Raw genomic sequence first — 13,577 nt, 5'->3', positions numbered from 1 at the left:
GCAGTTACGCTACGGTCCCTCTCAGATAATCACCAGCATCAGATCTGGGCTCCACCACAGTAACCTCTCCTCATCACACACACACACACACAGAAAGAGACTCATTCCAAGGCCTTCTCTCATATGTACATGTCAACATCATAAAAGAAGCCCAAGGGGAGAGGACGAGTGGGGAGGGGAGGGGTAGAGACAGGGTAGCTGGTGGGTGCACGAGGCCAGTGCTACCTGACTGCAGGGGAATATGGGGGAGCTGTGCCTGAAACACGCCAGGCCCAGCCTGAGTCCACTTCCTTCTGATCAGGGATGACGTGGAAACTTGGGTTCACTCACCCAAGGCAAACCAGGCTGTTCTGTCAGCCAGGAGCAGAGCCATTCCAGCACCGGGGTGAGTTAGATGGAGAGGACGGGGAAGAGCTCCGCTAAGCAGCTCATCGTGTGCCCTGCGGGTGGTTTGCAAACCTCCGGGTGACAGAGGAGAGATTCTGGGGGTTCGTATCCTGAAAGGCACTAATAGCACCTGCTTCCATTCTTCATTTTCAGAAATATCAAGCCGTTCAAGAGCCTGTGATGACTTATTGCGTGAACAAGTACACATGCTCACGAGATTCACGTAGCTGGTCTACCATTCAGCAGACGGCTCACTGCTAAGGTGGTTTAGACATCATAGTTTCTTTTGTTTTATTCTTGGCCATACATTGTTTAATTTATTCCCCCAAATAACTGCTAAACACTGGAAACACCTGGAATGCTGAAGTGAAAGTCCAGAGCACAGAATAGGGGATAATTCCACAGAATCATCCAGAGATCGCTCTTCACCTGATATATAAATTCTATTTACTGGAATATAATTTATCCACACAAAATGTGTTAACATTTTTAAAAGCTGCTTGCGAACAGCAGCCTGAAACTTTCTCATCTAATTTAGAAACAAAGTTCCAATTGCAAAAATAAATTTTATAGGGGGCGGCGCGGTAGCTCAGTTGGTTAGAGCTTGGTGCTCTTCACAACAAGGTTGCCGGTTCGATCCCCACATGGACCCTGTGAGCTGCGCCCGGCACAACTAGATTGAAACAACTACTTGACTTGGAGCTGATGGGGCCTGGAGAAACACACTTAAAGTAAATAACAGTTTAAAAATCAACCAATCAATAAATAAAGTAAAATTTATAACAGTTTAAAAAACACCAAACCAGTGACTTAAGCACAGAATACAGGCGTTCCCCCTATCAGATCACGTGTTTGGGTTGCACATGACTCTCTACATTTTAGTGTCTATTTATTTCCAACCCAAACATGCGTTAACATTCAGCAATGTCCTAAAAATAAATGAAAATAACATACACAGGATGGTTAAACCTGCCCTGCCTGGGCCCTTTACAATATGAACCTGGCAAGTCCTTCCCACGTTGGGGGGCTTTAGTATCCTCCACTGAAAAAAGAGGACGCGTCTGCATCCTGGCTGCACTTAGGATGGGCCACAGCGCTTCCCAAACATGCAATTCCCAGGCCCCAGCCCCGAAGCTGTGCTTCAGCAGGTCTGCACTAGGATCCAGTAGTTTTTGCAATTACTTCAGAGCACAAAGCGATTCTCACCAGCCAATTCACAGCCTGACACTTGGGCATCACAAACAGAACTGATCTGTGATTCCCACCAGCTCTCCACGCTCAGCACCTAAAACCTTAGTGGCCACTGACCACAGAGATTTAAAGCAGACGTGGAAATGCCAAAGAAGCCCCACTGCTTTCGGGAAGTTTCTGCTAATCAAACGCAGGCTGTTTACCTTGCTGTTTCCTCATCTGGCCCAGTGGTCACGCACCCCACCTTCTTACCACGCTCCCTGAAAATCTAGACATGCGGTTAACACGCCATTAATAAACTGTGCTGTATCATAGCGAACCCTGCCTGCCCCCCAGATAAGCCCGCTTCCTCTGGGGTCTCTCAAGGAGAAGCACTCTCGTCTCACATCCACTTCTCCTTGCAGAGCCCCAGCTTCTTTGAAACTCACTCCCGGTTGTCACCTACTGACCTCGGCCCTCGCCCCTCATGCAGACAGCTCCGGCCCCACCTTCCCCCCACCACTGCCTGTCACCTCAACATCCACGCAGGTCCTCTACCGCTTCCCTGTCCTCTCCACCACCAGGCTCTCCCTCTATCTCACAACAGAAACCCACTCCATGTCCACACCCGCTCCCTGTTATGACCAGTAACTGAATCACCTCCCAAAATGAATTCAAACATCCCTTCCTTCCAGAAAACTGCTGCCTTCCACACTCCACAGTCCAACAGTCATTTGTGCCTCAGCGAGGCTCCCAATTCGGTCACATCACCCTTTTTTCCGTTACCCATTATCCTCCTCTCGTCCTCATTTCCTGCTGCACCAACTTAGAATCTAAACTGTCTCCTTTATGGGACTTTTCTTCTTCGTACCTGTGTCCTCCTTCCCTGCGCCCAAGCAGTTGATTTTTGCCAGAGAAAAGAATCACACACAGGCCGCTCTCACTTTTTAGATTCAAAACCACAAACCACAAAGGTCAGGCAACGCTGTCCGGCAAGCCTGCACTTCCCTCGTCATTCTGCTCGCTCAACCCCTGAGACAAGACGATTTCACACGTCTCTCTTTAAACTTCCCACCTCGCTCTCCTCCCTCCTTCATGTTGGACCCCAGCTTTCCACTAGGACTCCCCGATCTCCACCTTAACTCACACACTCCAGGTTCCCAACAGGACATCCCAGGCTGCACACGTTCCAGGACCAGCCTCGTCACACTCACACGTGCACAAATGAGCACATGACACACACTGTTCTGCACCCTTTTTTCCTGCACTGATCAGAGGTTGGGGGACCGTCCACATCTTCACCTACAGCTGCCACACTGCAGTCTCCTTCCTACTGCACATCTGGTGGTTCCCCATCCTGTGCCAGTAGATCGGGTGAGGAGCTGGGACGGTTCCTTCCTACTCCTGGCACCCTGCCTCACCCTCACCTGCCCCGCGCCCTCACTCACCACAATCACCCCACTCCTAATGCTTTTTGTGCCGGACCCACAGAGCCCTTTGCGTTTGCCATTCCGCTGCCTGAAATGCTTCTCCTGGTTCTTTGCAAATGGTTTTCTCTTTGTTTTTCTTGGCTGGTCCTCAAATGTCATCTTCTAGGGGGACCTGCCTGGATCACCCTATTTGAAATGGTCTCCCTCAGTTATGACCCCTCTCATTTCTCTGTTTCCTCCCTTCACAGCATTTCTCCCAATCTGGTTTAAGTGCTTACAAGTTTATCATTCATCTGTAAACTCTGTAAAAGCTGTGGCTTTACCTGTGTTAAGTCCGCAGCTACCGTGTTTCTCTGAATATACGACCTAACCGGAAAATAAGCCCTCGCTGATTTTTCAGGATGACATTCCCTAAACATAAGTCCTACTGCGTCTTTTGGAGCAAAAATTAATACAAGATCCGGTCTGATTTTCGGGGAACACGGTGTACCCCGAGCACCTACCAGAGCATTGAGAATGATCAATCAAGATGTTTGGAATGATGAATTCTCTGACCGACGGTCAACACCGGCTGCTTGCAAAGGGCCAAGCACTGTGCCAGGCGTCTGCCAGGTATGACTGCATTTAGTTCTCACATCTTACAAACAAGAAAACAGATTTTACAAAGGAATAGCTTTCTCTTAAGAGACGAAGCGAACACTCATACCCAGGCCTGACCCTTAGCCCCTAGGTTACACTGCAGAAGAGGAAAAGATTAAAATACAAAATCTCCCAAGTTGGGTAAAACACAGTAATTAGAAATATCTCACCTTAGAGATATACCTGTAAATCCAGGATGGAAAAATAACGCACTTTGTTAGCAATAGTGGTTCTCTTACACACTACACCCAAATGAGAAGGCATTAAATGGGCAATTACTTCACTCGCCAGACCTCAGTGTTTATGTTTGCAAAGTATGAAGATTATGTGTCCTCAGTGCATAGAGAGGAAGGTGAAAAAGTATTAAATGGACAGCTGAGTTCACCTATTAGTATAATTTAGCATCCCAATGCTCTCGACACTTATACATGTGTCTTTTTTATCCCACATTCTCATTTGAAGCCGTTTACCTGTACCACGTAAATCCTTTTATTCGAAACTCCTGTCTTTCTGTAATTTTTCTCTTGTCTTAAACTGTTTAATTACCACAGATGCAAAATCCCCAGCACTTATCTGTAAAATACTCTCATCTTATTCCAGGGTTCTCAAAACCACACTCTTCCTACGTATTTTGAACATATTACAAAGACTAGTTTTCAAGATAAAATCTTTCCCTCTCCTTGAAAAGGACTTATACTCCAGTAAACAGTCATTGCTGTGACATTACTTATCCCTGGCAAACAGGGACAAAACACAACGTTCAATAACACAGTTGATCCTGACAGCTGGAAAGCAACAAGACTTTGCACTGACTTTAATTTTATAAAAGTACTGTTTCTGGGCCATTTTCTGAAGGAAATCAAAGACACATAGGAGAATGACGTGACCTAAAGCCACACGGGGCCCACACAAGGGCGCTGGAAGTTCAAGCTGGGATCCAAGACCTTCCACTTAACTCCTTTTAACCTCAATCTCCTCATGTAAAGACCGAATAAGATAACTGTACATACAGAGTCTTAGTACAGAGCATGGCACACAGTAAACGTCCAACAAACGGGAAAGAAATCATTCAAGCACCAAGACAATGAAGAAATAAGATGGCAATTAAGAACGACATTTATTCAGCCCGGGAACATACGCTTCTCCGTGTTAAGGTTTCAGTAAAAGTTAGCGTGACATCACCTACAATCTTACATTTCGGGAATCGCCAAAAGCCCCCTGGACACATTCCCATTATCCTCTGTCAACAGTGGGAATAACCAGACCTCGTTCTGCAAACTCTGCGGGAACGAGGGAAGTAACTGACCGCACTCCTTGCCTGAGGCCGCGGGACTCACCGAAACCCAAGCCCGTTGTCCCCCCCACACCCTCTCCTTTAGGTCCAGAAGCCCCCCCGCCCCCGCCCCCCTCCCGCGCGGTCCTCGCCGCCCCCCAGAGGCCCCGCAGCACCCGGGGGCCACGGGCCCGACCCGGGGTGGAAGGAGCCTGAGACCCGCCGGCCCTGCCCGTCGCCCCCGCCCACCGGCATCTCCGCCTCGCCCTCCGGTCTCCCGGAGCCCCGAGGACCGGGTCTCCCGCGCGGCGCCCCCATTCCCGCCCCACGCGGGGTTCTGCCCCTTCTCGGCTCGGACCCCACGACCGCGGTTTGCACACCCGAGACCCGCAATAATCGCCGCGCTCTCTCTGCCCGTTCCGGTCACTCCGCTGGACACCCTCGCCCGCCCGCCGCCTCCGTCGCCTGCTGGACGCCTCCACCGCCACCTCAACCTCGACGCCGCGCCCAGGGTTTCCGGGCGCCCACGTGACCCGCGCCTGCCCCGCAGCATGCTGGGAGTTGTAGTCCTACCGCGAGGGCAGGCGGGCGAGGTGGACCCGGGCTGCTTCCAGAGGTGGGGGAGGCCTCTGTGGCCCCCGCTGCTGGGGCGGGGGCGGTTCGGATATTGGCCAGGATTGTTAGGAAAAAGGCAGTGAGGGAGAGATAAGATACAATATCAGGAGAAATGATGTACAGGTCGTCATTTTACAAAATAGCTTTTTTCTGCTCTTTGTTTTTACAGAAAGTAATGTGCTGCTACTGATCTACCATGAGAGTCTAAGCTTTGGTTGTCGTTTAATTAGCTACAGTTGCCCATTTCACAGGGCTGTTAGTCTCCCGGTGTCATTCACTGTTCTACATCCCATTTCACCCACCCAGAAATGAGGGTTAAGGTCCTGGCAGCCTCAAGCAAAAATTAAAGGCCTTAGAGCACACAACTCAACGAAGGTCCTCTACCCTTCTGGGCTTGCTTTCAACTGTGGAGGAAATATAATTTTTAAAATAGAAACTCTCCCAACCCAGAAAACCTCTTCACAAAGGTAGTACATTAGAAAACCGGTGGGTTTTTTATTCCGTCTTACAGATTTCGTGAATCCGTATTATCATAAAGAACGTAAGGTAAGTGTCGCGTCCAGCACAACACTGGTGGTGAGGGTGCCAGAAGGGGCGGCTTTGGGTTAAGTGTTTAAGAAAGAAAGAAACAAAGACTTAATGTAGTTTAAATCTCAGAAGGCCAGGGGACTCACAGTCATGAAAGACTGGAGCCCAGATTTGAGCCTAATGGTGGTTTTTATTGGTAAGTACACAAGGGAATGTTATTGTTTTTGACATGGTCTGTGAGACTCATTTATCACGTTTTAAAAATAACCGAAACAAATTATGTTGATCTTTAAAGAGCGGAAGCAGAAAGTGCTTAAGGAGAGGTATTTGACTCTCTTGAGGGACAATTATTACATGTCAAAATTGTTTTACAGAGCGGAACAGAGAGAGCTTAATCTTATCGCTCTAAAGACTCTTCTCACAATTGAGGAAAGCCAGAACCAACAGCGGCTTTTCCCAAGCAGGCGGATGGGGGGGCAAGGCCCCTTCCCAGATCTTTCTAAACAGCTCTTTTTTGGGGTCCCCGCTGGGTTCCACCTGGCTTGAGTTGTTTCCCACGTGGAAATCTTACTCGTCTTTGGCTGCAAACCATCTTTTGAAGACCAGACAAAGAGACGTGAGATAAAACATTGAGATAAACAAAGTCCCAAATAGACACAGTCTCACAGACTTTTCTCTCCTCAAGAAAAAACACGGGGGGGGGGGGACAATCGCTAGTCTATTCTGTGACAACAGTTAAGGAACATGGAATAGTACATTAGAAAACCGGTGGGGTGTTTTTTTTTTCAGTCTTACAGATTTCCTGAATACGTATCATCATGACGAATGTAAGGTAAGGAGCATGGAATAGTCTGGTGGAAAGAACATGGGCTTTGAGTCAGGGGGTCTGGCATTCAAATTTGACTCTTTCAATCACTAGCTGTGACCCAGGGCAGATTGCAGTTTGAGCCTCATTTTTCGCAGCACTTTTTCCCTCTTTTCCTGTGGTGCTTCAGGAAATATAGATGGATAAAAACAATTCCTGCCCTAACGAAGTTTAAGATCTGAAAGAAGGGGTGAGATAGAAAAGGGACGATAATGTATACAGAATAGAATTTGTGTCTTGAGAGATGTTCAGACAGAGCCCTTTAGATACTCAAAGAGGGATGTAATGTTCAGTTGAAAGGAATTCCAAAGGGATCTCAGAAACAGTGTTATTATTGACAAAGCTTTAAATCAGGTAAAAGATTGCTGCAAAGACAGAGAGGAATCTCCCCTGTACAGAGCAAACCAAGCCCATGCAACCAATTACTAGCATGTTCTCAGGATATTCACCAGGCCCCAGGCCTCAGGATATTGACAGGGCATTTGTCACACGTAGTTCCTCCTAACTTCATCACAGTAATTGGGGAGACGACCTGTGCTAGCTTATCCAGAGGAGAAACAAACTTCTCATATCTTTAGGACAGGAGCTATTGTTGCAGATGGAGCGAGGCACCGTGGGACGTTAGGCTCCTGCCCTCCACAGGAACTGGGAGTTAGGGATGCTGTCTACCTGCATGTTTGCATTGCAGTGATGGCTGCCAGTCCTGGCCCATCTGTGAGGCTGGTCACAGCCTATTTAGGCATTATAATGATATACGCATATTTGAAAAGGACACAGAAAGAAATTTTGAAAGAAAAGGGAGGGACGGGAATTTACACACTGCAGAAGTAGTTTTGGTTCCAGTCATCTAAGGGTGTATGGAACTGGGAAAATATGATATCAGGGTGAGCAACAAGGGTTTCACTTTGTTTAAAAAATATATTGTGGAATATTATTCAGCCTTAATAAGGAAGAAAATTCTGATACATGCTACAACATAGATGAACCTTGAAAACATTATCCTAAATGAAATAAGCCACACACACACACACACACACAATATATATATATATATATTCCATTTATATGAGGTACCCAGTGTAATCAAATTCATAGCAGCAGAGTGTAGAACAGTGGTTTCCAGGGGCTGGTGGGAAGGGAAAGTGGGATTTACTGTTTAATGGATATAGATTTTCAGTTGGGGATAATGAAAACGTTCTGCAGATAGATGGTGGTGAGGGTTGCACGACACTGGGAATGTATTAACTATCACTGAACTGTACACTTAAAATGGTTAAAATGGCAAACTATATATAGTGACATATATGTGTATGTGTACCTGTATGTATATGCATGTATATAAAATAAGTGTATAACCTGGTCACCACCACCCAGAACGTCTTCTTCCCCAAAGCCCAAGCTGTGCTCTTTGCACTTACAGTCACGTTGGTGGAGAGGGTGGGAGTAGGGGGAGGCGGAATCTCTCCTTGGCTTCCATTACCATCGAGACATTTTACCGTTGGATTCCTACTTCTAGACGTTCTCCAAGTGCTGGGTCGGAGGCAGCTGACTTTTTGCTTTAACAGTAACTCTTACCAAAAATAGAAAACATTTGACATCTAGCTCATTGACATTGACATCTAACGGGCTTCATTTCCTGCCCCCGCCAGTACATCTGTGGTGGGTCCTAACCTACATTCCATTTCCAAGATGCCGACCTATGACTGTGGCTCTCAAAACAGAAGTCTGCAGCAGCGGCATGTGGCACTGTCTTTTGCTTTCTTGCTCTACCTGCCAGACTCAGCTTTATCTTACCCAAAAGACAGGTTCCTGAAAATTGATCTGTGAATGGAATTTGGACTGAGATAAATTATATTTGAAAGGTTATCTGAAGGAATCATAGAAAGAAGTGTTCCTGGATAGTGAACACACTGTACTCTTTTTCAGTGCTTCTCAATCTTTTTAGACCTCAACCCACAGTAAGAAATACAGTTTACATCAGCCCCATATACACACGCACGTGTACAACTCATGCAAACATTTCACAAAACAATACTGACCTTACAACATGGGATACATTCCGAATTTTTTTCCTAACCTCTTCTGTAAAAATGCAGGTTGCAACCCACTAAAATTGATTTCATGACACATTAATAGGTCTGTAATAGCCCATGGTCTGAAAACACGATACCAATTTAAATATTTTATGAATCCCGATGTCTCTTATTCGCATATTCCGCCTATAGCTTAACTGCCTGCATGGCACATTCTATAATATACAGTGGAGAAAATCTAGTCCCTGTGCTATGAGAAGCAGTGACTCTTCCAGACTCTGAGGGGAAGAAAAGGTAAGGAAAATTCACCTCAGCTTTGTGCTTATAATGCCAGCATAAGGATTAATAAATTCTTTATTTTCTCTGATCAAGAAATTAACCTTCGTTCTGTGGTAGAGTCTTTGAAGGAGAGAAACAAATTTTTTTTCCAGCTCTTTCTTCCTGTACAAATTCAAAGCTCTTTTGATATTTAATCGCCTCTTTGGATCTCCTCCTTTCTCTCAGTGGCTCATCAAAGAGAGTTATTCAAGTCCACAAAACAATTAAATTACTCAAGCCCCACATCTGTATCCTTACGTTGTGTCCCCTCCACTATCCCACACCCCCACCTCAAGCCAAACAAGGAACACCAGAAAAAATCTGGGCCCAGGGCTGAATAAGAGAAAGTGAGTAGGAAGCAGGAACGGGGTGGGGTGGGGGTGTCTTACTAGGTATTGGCAGAGTTAACTGGCTAGTCCTTTTCCTTTGGCTTTGCAAAGTGACGAATGTTTGGAGATAGAGCTGAGTGCGCAGGAGTGCTGGCCAACGCCTCACCTGTACTTTGTACTCAAAGGTAGCTCCAGGCTCAAGGGCAGTGGCAGGGCTTGGCTTTCCTTTCACTTTCTCAGGCCACCAAACCTGACACCTGGGGACAGAACTACAGTTCCCACCACGCAGTGAGGCAGCAGGAAGAAGGGGCACTGAGGGCTGAAAAGGAAAACAAGGAGAAAGCAAACCTTACCTGCTTGCAGAGGCGAGAGAGCCAGAGGTAAGCGACAGGTGAAGCTGGAAGGCGAGGGCTGCAGGATGCAGGATGGAGGATGGAGGGCCTCTGCGGGTGTACACCGAGCTTTCTCCTTGCAGGGCAGGTAGGCTCAGTTCAAGAGGGCTTCTGTGGAAACCTGAGGACTTCCGTGGTGGGGGAGGAACATGGAAGGAAGATTTCAGCTCAAGTTATAGAGATATGACACCGGAAGTCTAATGGCTTCCTGCATTTGAAAAGTCAGAGGGAGAAAGTAAAGTGCTTAGATTATGTCTCTGTCTGCTGGGTCCTACAGCCATGGGTGATTTCAGAGGTGTCCGAGAAATGTACAGAATCCTTCTTCCCCCACCTAAACCTCAGGGCTTTTACATACAGATTGGATATTAGTGTGCATCTCACTTTGCATGACGAGATAGACTTGTCCTGCTCTATGGCTTTAGAGAAAACCAAAGAATAAACCTGGGGGAAGGGAAGACGGGTGTCACACGGCAAGAGCAATCTGCCGCACGTCCCATTTCATCATCAAATGGGATTAGGTTTCATGTGTTTTTATGAGACCCTTGGTGAAGAGACCCAACCAATATCCCGGGAAGAACAGCTGAAAGACGTGGGGATATTTACCTGGAGGGGATATGCTTGCTGCTCCAAATATCTGATGGCCTGTCCTGTGAAATAGGAATCTGCTGGCACCTGGCATTTAGCATGAGGAACCCCAGAGAGATAGATTTCAAAGCCATGTAAGTTAGAGCTGAGCACGCACAATAAATTCTGTAGGACGTAGTGAGTTCCTCCTGACCAAAGACATTGTAGTACGATGGATAGCTAAGCATAGATGCTGAGCTGGGAATAAAGTTTCGGGTGAGTGATCTGTTGGCCAATGTTCCCCAAACCTGGTCATCAGAATCACCTGAAGACTGTGTGTGTGTGTGTGTGTGTGTGTGTGTGTGTGTGTGTGTGTGAAAATATATTTAGCAGATCTGAGATGAGCTTCAGGAATATATATGTATTTTTAATTATCTCCTCAAATGATTCAGACATAATTGGTTAGTTTGGGAAACACTGTCATTAGAAACGTTATTTTCCAACCTATGGTAAAATATGCCATAAACATTCTAGCCAGTTTTTATTTTGAAGGTTCTCAAAATCTGAATTTCCTGGTCAAGCAAAATGAGGTGCAAACCAGAAAAAAAGGCCACGTCACTCTTTCCAAACTGACTTCTTGTCAGTCACATCTTGTGTGTCCCTGTTGCCGGCTGGCTGACTGTTCAGCCTTCAGTAGTTGAGAGCTCTGCTCCCATGTGGAATGGAGACAGGATGACAGCACGGCATGTCCTCCAACTGATGAATGCCAGTTAAAACACTCCTGTGGGCACCTCTTCTGCCATCTTCCTGCTGTCTGGACACTCGATGGAGCACCTGGTCTCTATGACAAGGGTCTCCATCAATGCTGTCATCTGACAGTGCAGACTGTGTACTGGGCCCAGCAGAGAATGGCGGTAGAACCTCTTCCTTCTGAGGACACCGTAAAGTGTCAACCCCCTAAGGCAGATGTGGGCTTGTAGGGGGCAGCTCCCTTGTACCTGACCGGTAATTAGTGTCCCTTACCTCGAGGATGTTAGTGCTATGAAAGAATGATCCCCCTCTGTCTTATCCTGTCCAGGACCCAAAGAGCCCAGTACAGTGCCGGCGCCTTGTAGAGATGCTGAATTCCTTCTTTCTTTCTTAGCTCCATTCGAGGTGGCAAGAACCATGCAATTCTCCAACTCAGCCAGGGCAGCAGATGACAACTTTGACTACTCCTTCAAGATTATCGTCCTCGGGGACACCAACGTGGGGAAGACATGTGTGGTGCAGCATTTCAAATCCGGGGTCTACACAGAGACACAGCAGATAACAGTTCAGTGGGACATCACCACACGCCCCCTTGAGGTCGATGGCAAGAAAGTAAAGGTCAGAGGGGTACGGGGTCGGTTTCCCCTCTTTATCCAGGGTTCCTAACACCGAAATACATACCTAAGGGATAAAAGTATTAAATATAAAACATGAAATCATAAAAGTACCAAGAAAAAAACATAGGTGTATTTATTTTTATCATTGTGGGATGAGGAATTTGAGCTTTTAACTAACTCATGAACCCAGAAGCCATAAAGTATTGCTCAATCTAAGTATCTCATATAGATAACTATATATAAAGGTCAAATTTCTACATAGTCGAAAATATCAGGGCTGCCCAGTTAGCTCAGTTGGTCAGTGTAGTGTTAATAACACCAAGGTTGCCGGTTCAATTCCTCGAGTCCCGCAAGGGATGGTGGGCTACGTCCCCTGCAATTAGTAATGGCAACTGGACCTGGAGCTGAGCTGCGCCCTCCACAACTAAGACTGAAAGAACAACAACTTGACTTGGAAAAAGTCCTGGAAGTACACACTGTTCCCCAATAAAGTCCTGTTCCCCCTACCCAATAAAATCTTTTATAAAAAAACATCAAAAAGTGATGCTGAATATGTAATAAATGGATCTTGTTTGGGATCCTAATTAAATAAAAACAAAAGTAAAAAGACATTTTGGAAGCAAACAGGAAAATTATGATATAGGCTGGGTATTAAATGATACTAAAGGATTTTTGAAAAGTTTATTAGCAGTGACAACGGCATTGTGGTTATGAAAGGAAATTTCCATTTTAATATGGCTGTGTATTAATATAAGTCAGGAGGAAGTGACATGAGGTCTGGGATTCGCTTTAAATAATACCTCAAATAGATTAACAGAAAGGACCAGATGAAGCAAGAACGGCAAAATCTTGATAATTATTAAATCTGGAAGATGGGTACATGAGTGTTCATTGTTCTGGTCTCTCTAGCTTTGTGCCTGTTTGCAAACTTTAAAAAATCAATTTTGGAAATAAAGGGAGGGTATGAAGGAACAGACACCCTGAGACACTTTTGGAGGGTGTACAGATCAGCGCCAATGCTTGGAATGGTAATTTGGAAGGTATTACTACGAGGACACTCCTAAACATGAACAGCTAACCGAGTGGTCCTTTGAAACCAAAACAGTTCCGCCAATGCCATCACCTTTGCCAGTGTTACTATCAGTGGGCAGGCTCTAAAGATTAAACCCCAAAATCTGGACGAAGGGATGACTGAGGTGAGAAGGCAAAACAACACCAGACCCCAGGACAGTGGATTCCCCCTCTCTCAAGTGTCCCTGAGGTGCTGGTCCCCCAACCGGAATGCCTAACTAATTCGCCCTGGGGAGAAACTGGAAAATCAGATTTGCGGGCCCCAGCCCAGACCTACGGAATCTGCATATCTAGACATGAGGGAGGGAGACCCAGGCAGCTGTATTTTTCAGACAACGTAAGTGAGCAAGTTCCCATCAGACATGGGAACTCCTGAGGCCACACCGTTTTTTACCATTTCCAGATGCATGTATGGGACACGGCCGGCCTGAAGCGCTTCCGGACCATCACCCATAGATATTACCGCAGTGCCGACGGGGCCATCATCGCTTACGACATCACCCGAAAGTGCACTTTCACGTCCGTTCCTCATTGGATTGATGACATAAAACAACACGGAGCGGAGAACTTGGTCGTCACGCTAATCGGTATGTCTT

The 13,577-nt window shown here is 46.4% G+C and overlaps 3 protein-coding genes across 10 annotated transcripts in view; 2 read left to right on the top strand and 1 right to left on the bottom strand.

The window, feature by feature from the left end:
* Positions 1 to 5,400, bottom strand: part of SLC37A3 (solute carrier family 37 member 3) — a 77,006-nt gene extending 71,606 nt beyond the window's left edge. For 3 of the 4 annotated variants that reach the window (XM_074315284.1, XM_074315283.1, XM_074315282.1), the window contains exons 1-2: positions 5,280 to 5,400; positions 3,491 to 3,624 (exon numbers count right to left, since the gene is read on the bottom strand). The gene's annotated coding sequence lies outside the window, so the exon portion shown is untranslated. Of the gene's footprint in view, positions 1 to 3,490; positions 3,625 to 5,277 lie in introns of all 4 variants that reach the window. The other variant, XM_074315285.1, reaches the window with a different exon arrangement.
* The window catches only part of LOC109439797 (uncharacterized), a 58,168-nt gene that overhangs the window by 26,652 nt on the left and 17,939 nt on the right, over positions 1 to 13,577 (top strand). For 3 of the 5 annotated variants that reach the window (XM_074315273.1, XM_074315277.1, XM_074315274.1), the window contains 2 exons: positions 11,688 to 11,911; positions 13,385 to 13,568. In XM_074315273.1, coding sequence (XP_074171374.1) covers positions 11,688 to 11,911; positions 13,385 to 13,568 — 408 coding nt within the window. Of the gene's footprint in view, positions 1 to 9,826; positions 10,068 to 11,687; positions 11,912 to 13,384; positions 13,569 to 13,577 lie in introns of those variants that run through there. The other 2 variants (XM_074315276.1, XM_074315275.1) reach the window with 2 other exon arrangements.
* The window catches only part of LOC141567575 (ras-related protein Rab-19-like), a 40,708-nt gene continuing 37,037 nt past the window's right edge, over positions 9,907 to 13,577 (top strand). The window contains exon 1 of the mRNA XM_074315290.1: positions 9,907 to 9,967. The gene's annotated coding sequence lies outside the window, so the exon portion shown is untranslated. The remainder of the gene's footprint in view (positions 9,968 to 13,577) is intronic.

This window comes from Rhinolophus sinicus, linkage group LG11 (assembly GCF_036562045.2).
Source record: "Rhinolophus sinicus isolate RSC01 linkage group LG11, ASM3656204v1, whole genome shotgun sequence".
Classification (NCBI taxonomy): Eukaryota; Metazoa; Chordata; class Mammalia; order Chiroptera; family Rhinolophidae; genus Rhinolophus; species Rhinolophus sinicus.
The sequence above is the reverse complement of the archived record's forward strand: the minus strand, read 5'-3'. Positions and strand labels throughout refer to the sequence as shown.